The sequence below is a fragment of the Anabrus simplex genome, chromosome 4 (assembly GCF_040414725.1).
Source record: "Anabrus simplex isolate iqAnaSimp1 chromosome 4, ASM4041472v1, whole genome shotgun sequence".
In the NCBI taxonomy this organism is placed as follows: Eukaryota; Metazoa; Arthropoda; class Insecta; order Orthoptera; family Tettigoniidae; genus Anabrus; species Anabrus simplex.
The window spans coordinates 230,652,881-230,677,944 of record NC_090268.1 but is presented as its reverse complement, the minus strand read 5'-3'; the positions used below and the strand labels follow the sequence as shown (position 1 = coordinate 230,677,944).

General features: G+C 37.0%; 1 protein-coding gene across 4 annotated transcripts in view; it reads left to right on the top strand.

Moving 5' to 3' along the window:
• The window catches only part of neb (nebbish), a 468,801-nt gene that overhangs the window by 354,866 nt on the left and 88,871 nt on the right, over positions 1-25,064 (top strand). For all 4 annotated transcript variants that reach the window (XM_067145417.2, XM_068227214.1, XM_068227215.1 and 1 more), the window contains 2 exons: positions 7,233-7,469; positions 15,219-15,354. In XM_067145417.2, coding sequence (XP_067001518.2) covers positions 7,233-7,469; positions 15,219-15,354 — 373 coding nt within the window. The remainder of the gene's footprint in view (positions 1-7,232; positions 7,470-15,218; positions 15,355-25,064) is intronic.

Here is a 25,064-nt window from a genome sequence, read left to right as displayed (position 1 = left end):
GCAACTTGTATGAACTTGTAGTTCAGAATTGTCAGTTAAGTCTTGTTTGTCTCACGCATCTCAAATGATTCCCTTTTTCTCCTACTTTCTCATCGACAGTGGTCTCAAGCTGATAAACTGGCGTGCACACAATTATTGTTTGCTTGTGTAACCACCATAATCCCAATGAACTCGTATTTCCCATCAGGTCAGAGCAGATTCTGATATCCATGTTACTTTTTTTTTTTAACATTGTGTTTTACTTTTCGAATGCCAAAGAGCAAATATTTAATTTTGGTACACAAGGGATATTCAGCATGCTAATAAGTAATATATAATGTACCTGTTTTGTCAGAAATAACAGATGCAGATATCACAATATACAGTACTTCAATCTATGAGTGAGATGTTATAGAATATTTTAAATGAGGGTCAAACTGAAACTAAAGAGTAACAGTTTTTCAACCGGACAAGTTGGCCATGTGGTTAGGGCCACGTAGCTGTGAGCTTGCATCCAGGAGATAGTGGGTTCGAACCCCACTGTCGGCAGCCCTGAAGATGGTTTTTTCGCGGTTTCCCATTTTCATACCAGGCAAATGCTGGGGCTTAAGACCACGGCCGCTTCCTTCCCACTCCTAGGCCTTTCCTCTCCCATCATCGCTGTAAGACCTATCTGTGTCAGTGCGACGTAAAACAAATTGTAAATAAAATTGTTTTTTATGAATCAGGCGTTCTTGTTGTTAAAAACCACATGCACCACTTTTAAACATATTCCCACTTCCTCAACAATCGCTTTAAACCCATCCCAGAGTCTGTTTACATTTTTATTTACCGTTTTTCACCGATCATAGTTACTTTTTAAAAACTCCCTTATGCCCGTTTTATCAGCCATATGGTACTGCTTAACCTTTTCATTGCTGAGATAAATTCTCTTTTGTAAAAGCCCTGTGCTGAATTATTTTTAATATTTAACTTCAATACTTAAAAGTCGGAAATAAGATGGAAAAAACCAGAGGGTTCTTGCCTGCTTGTCATATATTTTTATACTAAATATGGAAGGTCCTAAACTGATTTTTCTAACACAAAATTAGCTATATGTTGTGCAGGAAATTCAAGGTTGTCCAATATAAAAGGCCAACAATTGAACAAAAATTGAACTAATAATAAAAAATAACAGTAAAAAGCTCAACTTACATGTTTCAGTGGCTATAGGTTGTCCTAGCTGTCCACTTTCAAGCACCGATATATAACTAAACTGAAGACAATAAATTCAGGGGTGTCTAAAATGAGTAAAAGTGTATCTAAATTTTACGGTAAAATATTATTCAAGATAAAACACTGAGAATGCATTAAAAATTCCTATACATCTTGGTTTGATATCAAAATAAAAAATGGTCCAGACTAGTTAATCAAGGGTTGTACAAAACTGGTAATTCCAAAACTGAGGGTAGCCTACATTTTTTTTAAATCGCATGTTTTCTTTGGAAGTGTTCATTTGCACGAAACAAGTTCATCTCCGTCAGTACCTTACTAGGGTATGGTAATTTCCGAAGCAGGGGTGAACACAGAATCTAACATCACATTTTTCACACATATATCTTTCTTTCCTCCTTTTCTCATCAAGGTAGTGTTTGAACACACATGGCAGTACCTGGAAGGAAATCTCTTCTTCGGGGTGGATGGTACAGGGGAAGGAAAATGTCTCTTTGTCGGTCTAAGCGGTTTGTCCCCAGCTGGTTGGACAACTTCTGTACTTTCATTATAATCGGTGTCATCACTATCATCATTATTCTCGAAATCACTAAAATCGGAATATTCATATTCCGATTCTAATGTAGATAGCACTCTTACAACCTCGGACTCGGCAAGATCGCGCGCTTTACTGGCGGTCGACATACTGTAGCTTACTCATCCCTGACGCGGGCCTCAGTGCTAGCTTGCACCCTGGGCATACCTCAGAGCAGCTCTTAAAGCAGAGTGTCGTATTTATCTCAATAACTCGTGAATGAATTAACAGATTGTCATTTCGTAAGCTCCTATCTACTGCAGAGAGATATGTGTATCCGCCCACGGAGTTTGAATGACTTCTTATGTCATCATTGAGAGTATTGTGTTGATAAAGTCAGAAGAATGTCACGCTCACAATATTACGGACGCAGCAGAGCAGCGGACACTCTCCGCGCTCGCAATATTGCGAGCGCAGCAATGTAAAGGTTAATAGTCCTACTTTTAAGACCTTCCTTTCTAACGCATTTATTTTTAACTACAACAAAAACTGCTTCATGATCGCTAATACCATCTATTACTTCGGTTTCTCTATACAGCTCATCTGGTTTTACCAGCGCCCTGTCCAAAATATTCTTCCCTCTAGTTGGTTCCATCACTTTCTGAGTCAGCTGTCCTTCCCATATTAACTTATTTGCCATTTGTTGGTCATGCTTCCTGTCATTCGCATTACCTTTCCAATTGACATTTAGTAAATTGAGATCTCCCGCTACATTCCTTTCCATACCGTTTCCCACATAGCTGATTATCTTATCAAATAATTCTGAATCAGCATCAGTGCTACCCTTTCCCAATCTGTACACTCCAAAGACATCAAGTTGCCTCTCATCTTTAGAAATGAGCCTTACATGTAGAATTTCTTGTTTCTCATCTTTAACTTTTTTCATAGTTTACAAATTTTCTTTCACCAGAATGAATACTCCTCCTACCAATCCTATCCTATCTCTATGATACCTACTCCATTTCTGTGAGAAAATGTCTGCATCCATTATCATTTCTCAGCCATGATTCAACTCGTATCACAATATCTGGTAAGTATATATCTATTAAATTAATTGTATTCCTTTCTTTATGATACTTCTACAGTTCAACACTAACATTTTCATGTCATCCCTACTTAATTTCCACATCCCTGTACCCTTATCACCGCTCCCTAGACCACCCCATTTCCCTGAATGTAGCTGCTTATAACCCATCTAAACAAATTACCTAACTTATACGTACCATTGCGGTTTAAGTGAAGGCCACCTGAGAGCATATCCCTATCTCCTACCCATCCATTAGGATCTAGAAATCTCACTCCCAGTTTCCCACATACTCAGTCCATAGTCTCATTTAAATCCCCAATCACATTTGTCAGTATCCCTCCTACACAGTATTTCACTGATAACAATCTCTGCTTCTCTAAATTTCGCCCGTGCTGCATTTACCAGATCTCACACATCCCCAACTATGTTGGTACTTATACCTGCTTGCCTGGACAGATCTTCCCACCCCATTTCCTCCCTTGGTGAACTCAGCAGAGTGAGCACATGCATTATAGTGTTTCCAGGGTGTTTATTGTACAATCCACAGCAGAACTTGAGGAGTGTTAGGACTTAACAATAAGAATTTATGGTTTCCCCAGGTTCTAGAAAATCAACCAGAATGCACTCCTTTGCATTCCAGAAGACTTTTCCCAGCAGTCTGCACTGTTTTTGCTTTCTTCTTCGTCAGTGAATTTCGTGCTGTACCTTTTGTTTTCAATTGATAATTATCGCATCATTACAATGATGGAATCAGCTTTCATCACCTGTCACAATAACGAACAAAAAATTTCAATCTCTGAGGAAGGTTTTCAGCAATGGCTTTTCTCTGGACTTTGTGATCTTTCATCAATAGAGGTGGGACCCAGCAGTTACAAAATATCTGAACTTTCAATCATTTTCTGGGTTGCACTGTGTCCTAATGCTAGTTTTATTGCAGACATATCTCAGTGATGTGTTCATCTTCTTGCATGATGTCAACTCTTTCCATGTTGTGTTCAGAGGAGGCAGTTCGAGGAATAAGTTTCTCCAGTTACAAACTGAAGAAAATGAACCAATGGAGCAATCTCCTCTGTCTTTCTCTTTTGCTAGGTGAGGTGATGAGTTATTCTACGTCGTCACTTGTAAGTTCAGTCTTACTTCTCTATTAGGTTGTCCGTAGCACCGCAGACGTGGTAGTTTTCGTCACATTATCTCAGGGTGTCTAGATGTCATAAATGGATAAGAAGACATGGTGCTCCAACTGTATGACATTGTGGAATAAAAGCTCACAACACTCATATATTGATATTATTTCATATAATATTCAATTTCAATATACATATTGGCTGAATGGTCAGCATACTAGTCTTTGGTTCAGAGGGCTCCAGGTTCAATTCCTGGCCACGGTGAGGATTTTAGCTGCCATGTGTTTAATTCCTCTGAAGCCCACCTGGTGGTCATGACTGTTAAGGCATCAAGTCTATATGGTCTGAGACTGTTTGAGTCCCATTGGTCAGAAAAATTCACCAACAGAATGTTGATGGGCAGGGTAGGAGAGGTGGTGGTATACAATTTCTAGTCACTAGATTGGGTGCCAAAAGTGTGGATTAAATTCAAAATATCTCCGCAGTGTTCACATAGAGTGAGGGCATATGACACTGTTGATGGTGATTCGTCTGTCAGATGGGAATGTTAAGTTTTGAGCAGACCCCTTGGTGGTATTCGACAGCAGGAGTGGTATATGTGCTAGCACCGGGTAAAGAAACGGGACAAGGGTTGGACATACATACATACATAACATGGTTAATTCCTCTGCCTTTCTGTTTATCATCTGTCGTCTTGTAGCATAGATCTTGCTTCTGCTCCCTCGGTATACTTCTCTTCATGTACACACAACACATCACACTGACAATCACCACACAACCACAAAATAGTGATACATCCTCCTCATAGAATTAGCATTAGGAAGGGCATTCGGCCGTAAGACTGGTCCCAATTCATTTCAAATGCTGGCCCAATTTTTTAAAGAAAAAAGACCAGGATAAAAAGAATGGATTATGTATAGGACATTGAGTAGGGAAAGTCATCTTAGGTTAGAAAAATAATAATTAATCATAATGGAAAAAACAATGATTGATAAGCATTTGAAATGTGGTTTAGTGGGCACAGCCTTTATGTACTCAACTGTACTTTTCTGTTGAACTTATATTCTTTAAAGCACCTTGTTGTCTTGGAATGAGACATATTCTTAAAATACTACTTAACTTGCAACAAACCTTCTGCTGAATATATTTAAGTGATTCCTGTAATTTGTCTACTTGTGCTGAAATTAAGGAAAAGAACCTTTCAACATTTGCATTATTTCCTGGCAAAGCTTAAAAAAAATTTTTGTCAGTTTTAGCAGTTCTGAATGGCATTTTACAAGTTTGCTGTTTTCAAAATATTTAACCCATTATCATTACATGAGCAGTTTCAAGGTTTGTGCCTCTTGTGTTCAAGAAATGTGTTTAAATTACTCACACCTTTTTTCTTTGAAGATTTAATACATGTTCCACATCTTTTATTAGCATTTTTTGTTTCAAATCCAACCATTTCAAAGTTAAAAATAATGTGAATGAGAGACACTGTTTCTTTAAATACTGGTATTTATAGCATTCCTTATACATTTAATTTGCAGAAAATATAATTGACATTCCATCTCATGGCAGAATTTCTAAATTTCTAAACACAAGATAGCTTTGGAAGGAAATTGCAGAAATATGGCAATTAAAATCTCTGTTCTCTCAAATGCAAAATATTTTGAAATTATTGAAAATTTCTCCTGGACACCAAACTGAAGGCTACAATGTAGGACACATCCAGTAAAAGGAAGATGTCCAGTTACTCTTCACTATGCCCTTCTTATAGTAGTAATTTAATCAATATTTTTACTGTATTTCTTGCCTCTCTTTGCATTTCATTTACAGTTCATGATCAATGTCAATGTCATCACTTCTATTGGAGTATTCTGTTACAAGGTTGTGACCAAGGTGACCACAGTCTATTCTTCTTTTTACCATATTTATGTGCAAATTAGCATCAAACCTGTCAATAATTGGTTGTGCAGCTAGTTATTATATATCACTAGGACATCCCTGACTTTGCACTGATTAAATTTTGAATTTATGATCAAAGGGCTTAAAAAATTTCCTTGCAGACAGTATTAGTTGTTTTTCAATTGATGTACTGTACATATATCACTCACTGCCTTTACAGCTGCCTGCCTGTTGAATCACTTCTTTCTCCTTACGTGATACTTAAACCTTCCCTGTGCTTCCACTAGGAAGTCAATAACTTCTTAAAAATTCATTAAAATGATACTCTATAAAGGCTGCTTTTATCTTAAGATTATCGGGTGAAGAAACAATTTATTTGTATATGGATTACATTAATTGCTTGAGATCGATTTATAATTTTAAGGTAGATTTTTACTGCATACTATAACATAACTCTCCTTGAGGACTACCTTTTATGGATAGGTATATACCATCCCAAGTATTCTTGTAGAGCTTTTTATGCTTGACAATTCTTTTGTATGTACTTGGGGTCTATCTTTGATTTAAGCAGTGGAAGCCAAAAAAGCTCTTGGATGGTAAATTTTTCTTTGACTAGCTTTACTAAAATTACCACTGCTTGGCTCTCTCTTGTCATAGATTAAAATTTTATACACCCAAACTTTCCTTCATAAATGCTGTATACAATAGTGAAAACTGCACCAAAACCTGTTCAAATCAAAATCACTTTATTTGCTAACGAGTTGTCTACCTCGGTGGTCAATGGTACACAAAAATACATTATTATCAAGAACAAAACTTTAAATTAACAAGAGAAGACATTTTCTATTAATCATTAAGTGGTCCTTGACGTTACCCCTCACAAACATGGATAGATATGTACTGGGACAGATTAATTATGGACATCACTGTTTAAGAACTTTGATTTGATTATTTGCTATTTCACATGGCAGAAATTCACCACTAAAGCAATGATTCAGGGGTGTATTGATCTACAATGATACATTCTTTGTAGTATACTTAAGATCATGATAGAGAACTCACAATTCTGATTTGCTCTTCCTGGATTTTTGAGCTATATAACCATCCTGACTGAATTCACTGATTATACTCACTTCCTTTATATGGTTCATTTAATTTATTTCTCTACGGTTTTCTGTCCGTTCATTTATCTTTCCTACCAACATTTTAATGGTAAGTACTGCAGATATTTATTATACTGTATGTATGCATGTAGCAAATAGTAATCATATCACCCAGTGTACTTAGTTTTTGCTTTTGATGATGTGAGTGATAGTGATTACCTTTCTAAAACAATAGCCATAGCAGTAGATAAGAATATTTTTATTACTGCAGTTATATGCACTTTTTAATAATTTCTTTGCTCCTCTATCTTCTTCATTTCCAGTTTCATTAAAAATGAAGGAGGAAAATTGAGTCTAACTCCTGTTGGTGAAGGGCAGACATTCATCAATGGGAAAGCAGTTTCTGGTGTCGTAGACCTCCACCATGGTGACAGGCTTGTAATAGGGGGAAATCACTTCTTCAGAGTAAACAATCCTCAGGATCAGGATGCAGATACATTCACACAGCCTGCAGATTATCATTATGCTTATCAAGAAATACACGAAGTTCAAGAAAACAAGTAAGTGTAGTTTTATAATAATATTAATAATAATAATGCCCACCTCTGTAGTGTAAGGGTTAGCGTCAGAAATTTAAGACTGGCAGGAGAGCTTGGTATGTGACATTATATTTACATTAAAATGAGTTTAAAAATGCACTTAAAATCATTCCTAGTTCACTTGATGGGTGGGATGCTATTTTATCAGAACAGCCTTCACTCAAGAACCTCACCTTCTCAATTCATAATGGAATGAGTATTTTTGGAAATCCATAATTGCCTGAATCTTCTGATTTTCTTTAAGACTGGTTTTATCTACCTTTACTTCTCAGTGTGCTAATAGCATTTCTTTATCTTGTAAATTAGTTGGTTATCGTAGAAAATCATTTAGTTGTCCGTTATTACCTATTTGCAGATAATCGTATACTATAGCTGAGAGCTTAACTGTGTTGCCTGTATTCTGCCTTTGTTTGATGATATTTAAAAAATACCAAGTATTCGGGAGATAGTGGGTTCGAACCCCACTGTCGGCAGCCCTGAAGATGGTTTTCCGTGGTTTCTCATTTTCACACCAGGCAAATGCGGGGGCTGTACCTTAATTAAGGTCACGACCACTTCCTTCCCATCCTAGTCCTTTCCTGTCCCATCGTCGCCATAAAACCTATCTTGTGTCGGTGCGACGTAAAGCAACTTGCAAAAAAAAAAATATACCACAATAATAATAATAATAATAATAATAATAATAACAACAAGCATATAGGAAACCTGGAAATGTGTGGTTAGGATTAGGGAAGATACCCTAGACAGTTGAGTGACATTGTCACTGGCTTTTCTCCTGGGCAGTTGGGGTTCAGATCCTGGCCAGTGCATGAAATTAAATGAAAAGTCATGTCCCTGTGGCTCATATCCCATATAAAATGGTAGGTCCCAGAACTGTGATCACTATATCAACCTTGGATGGTGGTCCTCTTGTGGTTTGCATGCTGCAATACATTATTACTGTGCATATGCAAATAATCCCCACTCCCTAATTTTAGGAAGGACCTTTTGAAAATCTTTTCTTAAAATAATATAGGTTTGTTAAATATTAATACAGTAGATGTCTGTAATTGCAAGAATTCATAATGGAGGCAAATTTATTCACTATAGTTGCGGATCGTCGTTATATCCAGTTTTACGTAAAAATCGGAAAAGATACCAAAGAAAAATCGTTAAAATCAGTATGAAACGGCAAAAAAGGTTTTCGCTAATGATTTCCATACTGCAGCCTACTTGTTAGCTGTTTTCTAATTCTGATACTGCGAATGCGCATGCTCGTTTCCCCTCTTAAAAATAAGAATAGTGCCACTCCAGAGGCTGCTGTGGCAAACATTTCATTTTTCTTACTTCATGTATCATGAAAATATATTTCAGGTTCCAGCAGAGTAATAACCTTTTTGCTATAACTTTACTTGCAACAGCTTTTCTGAAATTTAACCAGGTGCAAGAATGTACATGACCAAACCTCTGAAATCATTGATGCATGGTGCCTTATTTTGAGAAGTATATTCTTATTTTATTTCAGTAGCTCATATGAAAATTAAGTGATCTTTTACATAAGCCTTTATTTCTAATGAGTTAACAAGTGCTATTGGCACTTATTGCAGAAACACATTCTCCCCTTTTGTTTTGTACTGGAGTGTTCCTTTACACAGTTTACATTAGTCGGAGTTGTCATTACCAATTATTGACTTTGATAATTCTTTTGACTGTCAGCAAAAGAGCTTGCTAGTGCATGTAGTGAGAAATCGATACAGAAGAGGATCGATCGTATTCAATATAAACGTTGCAATGTCATAATAATGGATGAGAGAAGTTTTTCAGAAAAAAGACTTATGTGGACATTAGAATTTTATGAAATGATTCCTAAATATCAGTTTATGTACTGTATCTACACGAATAATCCACGTCGACGGATAATCCCTGCACCCTAATTTTAGGAAGTCTCGTTTTGAAAAATGAAATGAACTGAAATTCCTTCCATCGAAAGAGTAACGTAGGTATAAATGAACATTTGATATCACTCCACGAGGCCCACGTGGTCTTTACGCAATTATGATCATGTAAATTTACGGATGTAGTTGCTTTGCTTGAGATGGTAAAAATAAATTATCACTGCTATGAAATATATTTACCATGAAAATTAACAAGTAGGTCTACTTACGTGACATACATTTCATTAATCTGAACTTGCAATAGGCTCGATTCCCTGTAGATCAGAAGATTCGTTGTCTCATTCATCACTGGAAATCTCTCCTAAATTACTTACAAATTCGTCACACTCCACGTCGAAAACACTTCTCACATGCGGTCCCTCTTTACTCACATAGTAATACAACCGGTGGTGGATAATTCTTTTCATGCAATGTAAACACTTGAAACAGACACACCTGCAAATTCAGATGTTAGTTTTGCGATACAGTAGTAAAAGCTCGTTAATTCAAAGTCTTTGGAACACGGAAATTGGACTTCCAATTACGTGATTTTGAATTAACTGCTAACCAGTAATTCAGAAATGCCAACCCTCGCCGCATCACAAAATATTCTGATACTCATTACTATATGCAGTTAACATTGATTCACAGTCTAAAACTTTCATATGCCATGAAAAAAACTATTTCCAAAATGTATCCAACTAGGTGCATTTACATTATTCAAATAATGTACTTGAATAAATCAATGGCAAACATGACCTCACGCAACGGAAAAAAAAAAACAACAACACAATTCAGGAACGAGGACACATTATGCTGGCTCCCCTTTGCAAGTGTTTTTTTTCTCTGTCTGCATTTTTAGATGCCTTGTACTTGCATGGAAAGTGCCTGATGCCCTTAAAACATCGTGGCATATTGAACTTCCCTTTGACGAGGGGAGGAAGTCTTTCACTTCCGTCAACACAGTACAATACCACAAGTCCGTTTGGGCTCAGCATTTTAAAAAAATGCAGTTTCATTGGCATTGACAACATTGTTCGGTGCGAAGAAATTGATTATAAGCCATGCTTTTTCGCCTACTATTGGCATCGCCAGTTTTCGCGGATTCTGCTTCTTCGCACACTGCCTGCTACGTGATATTGTGGCAGTCCTTAAAGTGCTGCATACAAAAGAATTATGATTTCACTCAAACTTCAACTATGAAACACACTATAGACACACCGAAGTGAGTAAAAGTGCGGAAAGCTGCATTTTCCGGAAGACACGTTCTATCATGATGCGGAGAAATTTTGAATTTAAATTACTCGGTAAAAATGTAAAGGCGGTTTAGAATTAAAAGTCTGAATTGTTTTCCGTTTAAATATGACATATGAGGACAGTTTTCTGCCATCTGCGGTTGCACAAAGCATAACTGTACACTCAACATCGAAAACTAGGTGAGCCAGGAGCGTGTTGCCAACCTTGACGCAAATTAAACCCGCACCCCAATTTTGTGCCTCAATATTTTTTTAAAAATATCCGGGGGTTATTCACGTAAATATGGTATCTTACGGGAAGAAATACGAGTGGGAGTGATAACATGGGGTGCTGCCAGACCCCCATTGTGAAATCTTTAACTGCTGCGTCTCTGTAGGGTTGGCTATTGCTACTAATACTCTGTCTACCTTCATTCACACATTCTTTAAACAAGTTCCTGCATGCATCTCCAGTATTCCTTGTATTAGAGAAAGAAAACCACCAGTTAATGCGACAGGGGTGCCCATGGACCCTCCACATTAATATTTGTGGAACTTTTTGTTATACTTAATTGTAGGACATTCTGTTGTAAGTACTTACAATATATATCTCTTGAAGCATGTGGAAAATGTTTGAGAGCCTTGCATTGATACTGTTGAACACACAACTAAATATGAATGCAACTTACAATTAAAACAGAATTGCAATAAACACTCAAATGATGAAAAATGGAATTACTGTATTGTTGTTGTATCTGTGATTTGTATCCGTTAACATGACAGTTAAGTACTTTACTCAACATGTTTCTTCTCTGTTAAAACCCCTCTTACTGTTCATTTAATAAAATTTGATTTCATGTTTATTCCAGTATCACAGAAAACAAGAAACTGATGGGGGTCTGAAGACTCCCACGTTGCTATTGCCATTACGAAAAGTCACGTTATCACTCTCAGGTTAATATCTTGTTAGTAGATATATTATTAGCAAAGCATAAAAAGCAACATGTATTAGTAACATTGTTTGGATATTAAAGGAGCACACAGCCAGGCCAAGTGGCTCAGGCAGTTGAGGCGCTAGCCTTCTGACCCCAACTTGGCAGGTTTGATCCTGGATCAGTCCGGTGGTATTTCATCTTCACTGATGGTCTGCCTATTGACAGGTCTTCGCCGGATGAATCCCAAAGATTTGAATTTAGACACTTGTTCGATCTCCTCCCGAGGAAAGTATTATTTTAGCTGTTGAGTCCTTCTTTGACCCCATGATCATTGTCTTGGTCTTTTTCCTATTAATTTTAATGCCTAACTTCTTACAGGATCTGTTCAATTTTTCCAACATAGCATTCATCATTTTCTCAGTTTCTGCTAGAACCACCATGTCATCTGCAAATAGAATGCATTCAATTCTTTTCCTCCAACTGCCACACCACTACTGAAAATTGTTTTATTCACCTTGACCAATACTTCAACCCTAATTTCAGTTTAAATGACATTTTTGAAAAACCCAATATTCTATTCAACTTTCTAATTCTTCTTTTCAAAAATGCTGAATTTCTAAACCCGAATTCAATTTTCCAAGTCTTGCACAGTTCCTACCCACATTTTCTACCTCCAATAACCCATCCACCTAACCCACCCCAAACTGTTCCTCCTTTATTTCCCTATCCTATCCTTCCCTATCTTCTTTCAACTTCCAGTTCTATTAATCTTCTACTAATCCTCCTCCTTTATTACCTTATCCTATCTTTTCATTTTATCTTTCCTCTTGGAAAAAAAAAATTCCGAATTGAACTGTGTACTAATAATACCACCTACGGTTGAGATCATTGCATCATTCAAATTTAAATTAATACCTTACGCTACCTCAAATATGACCCGAACTCTTATCTTCAAGAAATAACACGCTGTGCATATGCGTTTTTCATTTGTTTCCAATATTGCGCTTTTTAACATTTTTCCCCTCACAATTGTTATTTATGTCAACTATTCTGCTTCTCTAAGGAATCCATCATGCAAGATCCTATAAACATTAATATATACTTCAATTATATCAAATTGTATTATATATTTTTGCACCTAGAAGCATTTGCAGGCTTGATCATGTAACTATTCATCAAGTTTCATTAGCATTTAGAAGCACAGTGCCAGACATTACATATGTTGTGCTGCTCTTCAAGAACTTGCATCTTACTTCATTTAAGTGACTTATCTTCAACTTCTATATAATTTTAGGACTTCAAATTTATTACATTGTATTATAACTTCACGACTAGCAGTATTTGCAGGCTTGTTCACTGAACTATTCACCAGTTCTCATAAACATTTTGAAGCAGTGTTGGACATTACGTATGTTATGCTGCTCTTCAATAACTTGCACCTTGCTTCGTTTAAATGACGATCTTCAACTTCTTCTAGATTTTAGGATCTTACACCATGCAGTGCTAATCCACATAGTCTTATAGTGCTTCTTGAACTGTTTTTAGTGAAAGACTTACCCTTTACTTATTGTTTTCCTATGCATTGTTTTATATTTTTATTTAATCAGCTGATGATGACCCAGAATAGTGGTCGAGACTGGTACCACTTTTAATCAAATAAGAATGTAACATTACATTTCTTATTTTCCTTGTACTGAATAGGTTGAACCACTTTATTTCTTGTTTTCAATTTAAAAGCCGAGGAGGATGCAGATCTGTCCTGCAATGCCATTCGGATGAGGTGTCGATCTTCTCGGGGCGTGGTCTGGGTGGTGCGACCAGATCCATCCCATCGTGTTCTATGGCCTTCTATGAACCATTCTATACACGCCTGTTGCACTGCCAACACATTCGTCCCATACGAGCAGCAATTTCCTGGATGGATGCATCACATTCTTTCATGCCAATAATGCGCCCTCTTTCAAACTCTCTCATTTGACGGTACGGTTCTCGTATACATCTGTGAGGCATCCTGCATGTCTGCTCAAGTCACACTGATCTATTACCTTTGGTTTATAGTGACGAGAGCCGCAGGCATATTTTTCCATGGGGTGGTGGTGCGCCGAGATATCGATGTGGACCTTGTACCTGAGGGCCAATATGGTTCCTGTGCTAATCATTTCTTCAGAACATACTAATGCACATGTCCTGTGAATAGAACTTCTTATCTCTAGTCTTTCAAGGTGTTCTGGTTTTTATGAACATGAGTGTATGATCATTATGAACACATCTATGTACTTAAAATATTCTTTGGTCTACTCATTTGTCAATTCAAATAACAGACATCATAACTGGTCATAGTGCAGAAGTGAACTCCAGTAAATCGCCAAGAAGAAGAAGAAGAGGAGGAGGAAGAAGAAGTGGATGAAATAGTGAAAGGGTTCTCGTTATAAGCAAAATATATTATACAGTTTGATATAGGATTTTCGAGTGGCATAAATAGAAAACCGTTGTCATGGGGCCACTATACTACTAAATACTACGGTACAGTAAGTACACCTGATCTGCATTACAGTTTGCAAGTTAAATAAGATTTCTCTGGGTCTGACAGAGTATTTTCTTCTTAATCGGCTGGGAGACAGTATGCAGTGCTAGTTTTCCTATGAAAACTATTTCATTCAGAAACACAAGGGCCATCCACAGCTTGCCCTACAAACCGTAATTTATAACTCTTTTGCTTATACTGTAACTTTCAGCCAACCCACATCACTCATTAACAGCACATATCCTATGTGGATCTTTTCAGTCGCATATTAGCGTATCCTGTTTTCAATTTCTGAAATCTTTGCATTTTGTACGCAAAATCTATGGCGGTTACTGTTTGTCTGTTCAAGATAGTCCTTATTTTCCCCCATCATGCATGGAACTCTCATCAACATCTTAATTTCTTCCTGCAGCTCTCACTTCAATAACGTTGAACTTTTATTTAGTCTTGAACGACCTATAACGAGAACTCTCACCAGCCATTGTAAACATGTGATATTACTTAAACTGACACCATGTAAATGATGTACACGGCACACTTCATGGTTTTGGCAGGAACACATTTGTCAGTAGAGTGTGGTGAAAAGTACCAACGTCTTGACTTTTATGTGTCGGGAGTACTATACAAACTTGACGCAAGTAGTACCCGCACTCCAAATTTCCACCGCCAAATTTTATAGAAAAAAAATAGGTAGGGGTTATTTACGAATACACAATATGTCACTGTTTACTGAGGCTTGATACAAGACTGCCGTAAGCCTTTGTCTCTGAGGTAGAGAAGGGTGGGTCAGGGTACAGAGATTTTAAATTTGATTCCTGGGAAATTTTACACCATAATATTCAGTTTTATTCGGAATATCCATGTCTATGATCCAGTGAGCCTTTGTTACATGGCTTTGTCATACAGTCAAGTACGCCGAGATGCAATGTATACCATATGTGTATTGAAAGTTCGTAACACAATGATATCTCTCAGCAGCTGTCCTAAGGAAATTTATCATTTGAATATGAGATAAAGAATGGTGTTTTAATGTACAATTTACTGATGTTCTATAGTCTTAAGCAGTATTGAATGTCTGTTTATCAATGTTACCTTCTGTGTAGACTTCGAGAAGAGCTAGAAGAGGCTGCTAAGCGTGCCCTCAAAGAACTTGAACAGACGCGGGAGGAGGCAGAGAAACAGCTAGGCACTCAGCGACTGCTGTATGAGCAGCAACTGAAACACCTGGGATCAGCATTAGTAAGTACAAATTACAGGAATATTAGATTAACTGTAAATATAATTTTATGTTCCTGTTAATGCATATATGCAGGTTGGTTTCAATCTAATATTGAACAAAGCGAACAAAGGAAATTCAGTGCAAATAAGCACTTGTTGAGATATGAGACACTTCTATTAACAGTAATAAGAAGAGGCAGTAAATCTTTCATGTCAGTTTTATTAACTTCTGTGTGGAAAAATATATTACATGGAACACTAAAATTTATTAAAATTATAATTTATTTTGAAGTCGGGCACTAAAACTGTGTCTTAATAGTAATTGCCCATAAATTAATACTTAAGGAACATTTTTTCAGCCTTTTTTTCTTTAATACAAGGAGTCGAAACTTATTAATTTCCATTTGTCATGCATAATATATGATATTTAGGTGATAGGACAGTAGGGATTTTATTGGGAAAAATCTTGAGAAAATCACACTGGAAAAATACAGTAGATATTATGAAAAAATCTCGAATAAAAGTATATTTTATACAGTTTTAAGTCATGATATGCATGTATAACCTCTGTCTGCCACCTTGGCTTTTGGTTTATAGGACCATGGGTTTGTTTCGCAGCTGGGCTGGAGATTTTAACTTTGTTTGGTTAAATATTCTAGTTGGGGTGCTTGGCGTTTGTGATCGTCTTGATACATGTCTTTATTTACACACAACATACCACACTACTAACCACCACAGAAGCATGCAACCTTCCTCCAAGCAAGGTTGGCATCAGGAAGGGCATCAATAAAACCATGCTTAATCCACATTAGTGCTGACCCCAGAGAAGTATGAAACAGTCCAGGAAAGAAGAAGATATATATGTATAACTTATAAATATAATATATGCCAAATTTTAATAGGTTCTGAGAAAATATTCCTTATGTGTTGTATTATTTAACAATTTAACAATGTCAGCATAGGGCATTCCATGTCCAACTGTTTACTTACTTCTTACTCAGGAATCAAAGTCTTTGCATTTTACATTGGTGATAGAGACTAGCCCTTATCTTAATTGGTCTAACTTTTAGAGCATAATGAAATTAGAGAGGGTGTTTGGAAGATAAGTACAAATAACACTAGCCTGCAAATTTAAACTATGTGATCATTGCATAATGTTCAAATAGTGATCTTTTATATTTCAGGCATACTGAGTCTGGAACTGAAGTCAGTTTTCCTGTATCATATCAGGTTTCTTTGCAAAATCAAAATGAATATATAAGACCCATGCATATACAGGGTTAATATTCTCTATTATCACATGTATGAAATACTGTTTTTCTTGTTATTTTTATTCATCTGAATACACTTGCATTACACTGTTATACTTATGAGCATAACAATTGTATACATAGAACAAATGGTCCAAAATTTATCATTCATAATCCTAGTAACATGTTGCAGAATTGCAAGTGTTTGCGTAGCCAAGCGTTGCGGACTGGTCCCGAGTTATCTTGTGTTAGCAGCAGGGTGAAGTTTAATGCTATCTTTTGAGATATACCAGAACTATTTGGAGATCAAGGGTGATAGAACTCTGTTATGTATGGTTCTACATAATCGATACCGGTAGCCGCATTTCTTTTCGTTTATTCTTCATATCATAGCTATTCTTTGCATTTCTTGACAACATGTTTACAAAGTTTAACCCTTTTAGGACCAGGTATATTCAAGGACGACCCACCTAAGAAGACATGCTGTTTAGCATGTGGTATGGCGAAAAAGACCAAGGTGTTCAAGGCATATTTTCTATATCTCCTTTCAGAAACCTATAAATTAGTCTGTAATAAAGGTTTCTTCATGATTCTTTTTTCAAACTCTTGAGAAAACACCCCTTTTTCTTATGACATGTAAATAGAGGCAGTTGGAATAAAATTACCATTTTAAAATACACAATATTTTACATAGGCTCTACACTGAAAAATGTATCTTAAATTTTGAAATGAAATATCTGTAGCTTCTAAACTAAACTAAACTAAATTTATCTATCACAAATATATTATTTACATTCCATACTTCATTTTCTGTATAATCACAATTTTCTTTTTTTAAAGTTCGGATTGAAATTAATCAAGAAAATATTGTTATTGTCAAGTTGATCTCAAGTCGAAAAAAAAAACCAACACAGCAGTAAGTACACATTGTTTGCATACACTTTGTAGATACACATCCAGAACCTCTGAATGACACCATTATAACACACTGAAACTGACTCAATAATGTTTTGAAATGTTTCCAGTTGTTTTCCACACTTACGAAAACTTATTTACAAATATGTTTCACAATGCACACACCGTGACATCCTTCTTAGCATTTGGTACACACAGTTCTTGATCTTTTCCTAACTCCTCCTGTCTTACTGCATGACCAACATGTTTTCCCTTTCTTCTTGGGAGTTTAGCAAGCTCTGTCGGTCCTCGAAAATCATCATTTTTATCTTTTCTTGATTGTTTATTTCCATGTTTGTAGACAGTAAAATTACAGGGAATTTCTGGGATTTCTTCACCCTGTAAGCCAAACCGACAATGTTACCTTTCCTCTTGTATATCTGCTTTCCTACGTCTACTTTTTGTGTCCATTCTGCTGGAATACCTTTCCTATTATGCCTCAGAATGCCAGTAAGAAATGTACCTTCATTGTAAAGGTGCCCAACAAGAGGGACACTTAAAAAAAAAGTTGTCTGTGAATATGTGGTAACCCTTGCTAGAAGGTTGCACAAATTTAACTACTTCACTACCACAGTATAACCTAAGCCTTTTTCTTTAATTTCTTGTTTATCATCCATAGATTTTGATCCTTTATAACAATGGAATTTGATACATTAGTTTGAAACTCAATCACAGAGAACCCAAAGTTTGATACCCCACTTGTGGTGGTGTTTATTTGGAATATATTGCTACAGTCGAGTATGACTTTTGCTGCTTATCAAGCTTTCGCTAATTGATATTTGCTGGTGAGGTGTGTAAAAGTATTGGAAAAGATTGTTCACATGATTCACTAAAGGTTGAAATTTACTGCATGGATCATAATTTGGTTCATAGCTCTTGGCCAGCTTACTATTGTCAACTAATTGGAAGAAGCTAAGTATTGATTCAAATCTAGTTCTAGTGATCATTTGCCGAAACCAGGGAGAACTTTGCGAAGAATTGGCACACCAGTATGACTTGATTGTCGGTTTCCTGTTCAAGCCCATATTCAACAGAACGATAACAAAGGCCCTAATCTCTGTCATTGTCTCAGGAATAAAGGAGTGAAATCTGCTTGATGGAGAAAGATTGTTTTTTTTCCAGGGAGCAATAAAGTTCTTTGCATAACTATTTCTCTCTGTAACCATAAGTCGAAAGAGGCCAGCTGTAAAAAAGCAAATTAAAATAATCCACTGGTTTTGAATCAGGCGAAGGGCAGTGTTTAGATCCTGGGGATTCCATGAAGGAAAAGCAGTGACAGAACTGTGGCTTACTATCTTTGGATATATTCGCCCAGTTAGCATGGTCATCACTTTCATCTGAACTTGAACTGTCTGAGTCACTCAGCACCCGTCTGTCAGCGTTATTAGTCATGCAAAATGTAACTTCAGCACTGCTATCACTGTCTTGGTACTCACTGTGAGCAGCTTTCTTGTGTTGTAATCCAGAGGTCGAAGGCTGATTAGGATCAAAACACTGGTCTATCATCAGAGAAATCTGATAAATCATTTAACAAGTCATCATCATAGTTCTTGTCGAGTTCTGCCTCCAGTTCGCTACTTGTCATATATTTATGAGAAACACTTGTTATTTACAAAGGCGATGTTTTGTATCACTTGAAACGGAAATCAACACACAAAATAATTATCCACATGGAAAGGATATACCATAAAACAAATGATAAACTGAGAAGAGTGCACTGGGTTTTGCCGCCACACATGGTTTATGTTGAAACAGCAGCAGCAGACTGCACAGCTAGGCGATAAGGTTAGCGCGGGCTGGCACTCTGTGTTCGATGTGCTGCACTCTACTTGTTGGTGTTTATTTAGTGCTTTGATTCTCATACTCAATCAAACTTTAATCTAACAGTCCAAAAAGATCTTCAAGACACTTAATATTTTGTCATATTAGTCATGTGTTAAAATATCTGGCTTACAGATATCCTTTTATTCCACTGACGAAATATCGCCAGCTGGTCTTGTTAGCCAGTGTGACCATTGATGATATGTCGTCAGTTGGTCTTTCTCGCAAGGATTGTCACTGACGATATATCGTCAGCTGGTCCTGTAAGGGTTAAAGAGCTATGAGTGTGTTAGATGGCGGCGCCCACCAATCGCATATGTTTAGACAGGGATGAAATTATTCGTGAATTGTGTGCTGATATACGCTCCGAATGTCCAAGTGACGCTGAATATTTAGAGTTTGATGATGAAATGTCTTTTCTAATGGAAATGTTTCATGTGATGACGAGGATATAACCGTATCTTCAAGGTGTGGAACTCGCGTGATGCAAAACGAGTCTGATAATTGTGTTACAGATGTAAATATTCAAAATATTGTAAATAATGTATGAGCGTGTTTTCTGACAATTGGGTTATGCAAAGATATAAACTTCATTATAGTTCCATATTGAACTTAGATCACAAAGTTAAGAATCCAGTAAAGTTCCACCTTTTCAGTACAAATGTAAGTTGTACAAGATGTTGTCTACAACATTCATTTATTTATTTATGGGACCGGTTTTGACATATACAAATGTCATCATTAGCCTAAATCACTAAAAGATCAAGTACATAATAAATTTTATACATATAAAGATACATATCATCATACTTCATTTTCACAAATAGAATTAACAGTTTCATTAAAATTATGAATTTGGCGTATTTCGAAACACACAATAGTCCTGTACGGTACAATCAAATCTTGTGATATAATTTGTAATTCGTTGATTGTGTGAAAGTCATGAGAAGTTTCACGTATTGAATATTGAATTAAATGTGCACAGAGCAATGTATGTTACACCTATAGTGCTTTACATACAAGGGAACATAACACCTTGCGTCATTTTCACAATTATAGTTAATAACTTCAATAAAATATTCGTTGTGTTCTTTAAAACAACTGTTAGTCCCATGCCGCACAATTAAATCAAGCAATGTAATTTCCAACATGTTGATCGTGTGATGATCCTTAAGAAGTTACATGTTTGTATACTGCATTAAAATGTTACATTGAAACTGGTATACTTATTAAAAGCTTGCTAAAACACATGTATAAAGTTTTCTTTTAATGGTGTCATTAGACACAATGGTAGTTGTATAATAAATAAATTCTTCTGTTCTTTTTTGGAAGTAATTAGGTGGTGTGCTATCTGTAGGCTAAGATTTCTCAGTCCAATAAGGAAGTTTATTGAAGCCTGGAGAGAAACAAGAAAAAAATAAATTAATATGCGAGTATAATGGGCCTAGACAAGCTAGCGACGTGTGATTGAGATGTATAAGGCTCACCTTGATCAGCGTGCTGTGGAGTTTATCCTGCAGAAAGGAGGTGCGGGCTGAAGTGTAGGCAGTACTAAAGCAGCTAAGCAGGAGAAGAGGGGGGATGGGGAAGATAGTGGAAAGGAAGGGGCAATGCTTAAGGCAGGTCTGGAGGGCGGTGTGGCGGGGGGCTTGTAACGTGATAGGATGTTATGTATAGTGTGGAATACTGAACGTCTGTTTGAAAGATTGACACACCTAAAGACTTTAATTAAAAAGTCAAAGGGATGTTGGTTTTTTCTGAGATTTCATTAAGATTTAAATTAGGATTAAAGAAGTAAGTATACCAGTTTCAATATAACGTTTTAATGCAGTATACAAACGTGTAAATTTACAAAGGAAAAAAATATATCCTCCTAATTCAATACAAAACATAATTCCGTCATTAGATGGAGCAATAAAATTCAAACATATTTCGACTCGTTTGAGCCATTTTCAGTGAAAGAAAGGGGGGTAGCAGCCTTTCGGTAGTTGCAAGGGCGGCAGTCTAGATGATTGACTGATACGGCCTTGTAATAATACTCAACATGGCTTAGCTGTGTTGATACTGCTACACGGCTGAAAGCAACGGGAAACTACAGCCGTAACCACCTCCCGAGGACATGCAGCTCTCTCTGTATGAATGATGTACTGATGATGGCTTCCTCCCGGGTAAAATATTCCGGAGGTAAACTAGTCCCCCATTCGGATCTCCGGGTGGGGACTACACGAGAGGGGGCGATCATCAGGAAGATGGATACTGACATTCTGCGAGTCGGAGCGTGGAATGTTAGAAGTTTGAATCGTTGTGGTAGGTTAGAGAATCTGAAAAGGGAGATGGATAGGCTAAAGTTAGATGTAGTTGGTATAAGTGAAGTACGTTGGCAGGAAGAACAGGATTTTTGGTCAGGCGACTACCGAATTATCAACACGAAATCAAACAGGGGTAATGCAGGAGTTGGTTTAATAATGAATAAGAAAATAGGGCAGCGGATAAGCTACTACGACCAGCATAGTGAAAGAATTATTGTCGCCAAGATAGACACCAAACCAATGCCCACCACAATAGTGCAGGTCTATATGCCTACTAGTTCAGCGGATGATGAAGAAATTGAAAGAATATATGAGGAGATAGAAGATTTAATACAATATGTCAAAGGTGACGAGAATCTAATTGTGATGGGAGACTGGAACGCAGTGGTAGGCCAAGGAAGAGAAGGTAGCACAGTAGGAGAATTTGGATTGGGACAAAGGAACGAAAGAGGAAGTCGGCTGGTTGAATTCTGCACTGACCATAATTTAGTCCTCGCCAATACTTGGTTCAAACACCACAAACGACGGTTGTATACGTGGACGAGACCTGGAGACACTGGAAGGTATCAAATAGACTTCATTATGATTAGGCAGAGATTCAGAAACCAGGTGTTGGATTGCAAAACTTTCCCAGGAGCAGACGTGGACTCTGACCACAACTTGTTGGTCATGAAATGCCATCTGAAGTTGAAGAAATTGAAGAAAGGAAAGAATGCAAAAAGATGGGATCTAGACAAGTTGAAAGAAAAGAGTGTGATGGATTGTTTCAAGGAACATGTTGCACAAGGACTAAATGAAAAGGCCGAAGGAGACACAGTAGAGGAAGAGTGGAGAGTCATGAAAAATGAAGTCAGTAGGGCTGCTGAAGAAATGTTAGGAAGGAAGAAAAGATCAACTAAGAATCAGTGGATAACTCAGGAGATACTAGACCTGATTGATGAACGACGAAAATACAAGAATGCTAGAAATGAAGAGGGCAGAAAAGAATACAGGCGATTAAAGAATGAAGTGGATAGAAAGTGCAAGGTAGCTAAGGAAGAATGGCTGAAGGAGAAGTGCAAGGATGTCGAAGGCTGTATGGTCCTGGGAAAGGTAGATGCTGCATACAGGAAAATCAAGGAAAACTTTGGAGAAAGGAAATCTAGGTGTATGAATATTAAGAGCTCAGATGGAAAGCCACTTCTAGGGAAAGAAGACAAAGCAGAAAGATGGCAGGAGCATATCCAACAGTTGTATCAAGGTAACGATGTAGATAATTTCGTTCTGGAACATGAAGGGGCTGTTGATGCTGATGAAATGGGAGACCCAATTTTGAGGTCAGAGTTTGACAGAGCTGTGAGTGACCTAAATAGGAACAAGGCACCTGGAATTGATGATATTCCCTCTGAATTACTGACTGCCTTAGGAGAAGCCAGCATGGTAAGGTTATTTCATTTAGTGTGCAAGATGTATGAGACAGGAGAAGTCCCATCCGATTTTCGGCAGAATGTTGTTATACCTATTCCCAAGAAAGCCGGTGCTGACAGGTGTGAAAACTACCGCACTATTAGTTTAGTATCTCATGCCTGCAAAATTTTAACACGTATTATTTACAGAAGAATGGAAAAACAAGTTGAAGCTGAGTTGGGGGAAGATCAATTTGGCTTCAGAAGAAATGTAGGAACACGTGAAGCAATCCTGACTTTACGTCTGATCTTAGAGGATCGAATCAAGAAGGACAAGCCCACGTACGTGGCATTCGTAGATCTAGAAAAGGCATTCGATAATGTTGATTGGTCCAGGCTATTTATGATTCTGAAGATGATAGGGATCAGATACCGGGAACGAAGAATTATCTACAGTCTGTATAAAAATCAGTCTGCAGTGATAAGAATCGAGGGCTTTGAAAAAGAAGCAGCAATCCAGAAAGGAGTGAGGCAAAGCTGCAGTTTGTCCCCTCTCCTTTTCAGTGTTTACATAGAACAGGCAGTAAAGGAAATCAAAGAGAAATTTGGAAATGGAATCACAGTCCAAGGAGAGGAAATCAAAACCTTGAGATTTGCGGATGTTATTTTATCTGAGACTGCAGAAGATCTCGAGAAGTTGCTGAATGGTATGGATGAAGTCTTAGGTAAGGAGTACAAGATGAAAATAAATAAGTCCAAAACAAAAGTAATGGAGTGCGGTCGAACGAAGGCAGGTGATGTAGGAAATATTAGATTAGGAAACGAAGTCTTAAAGGAAGTAGATGAATATTGTTACTTGGGTAGTAAAATAACCAACGATGGCAGAAGTAAGGAGGAGATAAAATGCAGACTAGCACAAGCAAGGAAGAGCTTTCTTAAGAAAAGAAATTTGCTCACTTCAAACATTGATATCGGAATTAGAAAGATGTTTTTGAAGACTTTTGTGTGGAGCGTGGCATTGTATGGAAGTGAAACATGGACAATAACTAGCTCAGAAAGAAAGAGAATAGAAGCTTTTGAAATGTGGTGTTACAGAAGAATGCTGAAGGTGAGATGGATAGATCGAATCACGAATGAAGAGATACTGAATCGAATTGGTGAGAGGAGATCGATTTGGCTAAATTTGACGAGAAGAAGAGATAGAATGATAGGACACATCTTAAGACACCGAGGACTTGTTCAGTTGGTTTTTGAAGGAAGTGTAGGTGGCAAGAACGGTAGGGGTAGACCAAGGTATGAATATGACAAACAGATTAGAGCAGATGTAGGATGCAATAGTTACGTAGAAATGAAAAGGTTAGCACAGGATAGGGTGGCATGGAGAGCTGCATCAAACCAGTCTATGGACTGATGACTCCAACAACAACAACAAGGGGGTTAAAGTACATACATAAAGTACAGTACATAATATAAGCTAAAAATGTGCTATAAACATAATGGCATGTTGTCTCCTCTCAAACTTGGTTTCTCAAGCTTTTTCGCTCCCCTTGTAGCCATTCTTGGTGATGGTGTTTCTACAAACTGGCAGACTGAATTTTCAACACAGTGATTTCATCTTGTTTCTTAATTATCAAACTAAAAATTTTAGATTAAGAGGTCCGCAACCTCACCATTAACACTTGTTTCATTTCCATCTGTATCATTTATTTTCTTAGTTTTAGCACACTTCTTGGATTCAATTATGTTTTATATTAACCTTCTTTCGCTGAATTTGTCTCAGTGAGTTATTTATTGCTCCATCTAGTGATGTAAATATTGTAGATTGTTATTGTTTTTATTTCCATCGTGTCTCTTGTGAATTTTCTTTTGTTTCTTCATATGTTTTTAGTACATTTTTAGCTTATAATATGTAGATTACTTCAAACTCCGTTATTTCACTGAAGATGGCTCAAACAAGTCGAAACATGTTTGAATTTTATTTCTCCATCTAATGATGGAATTATGTTTTGTAT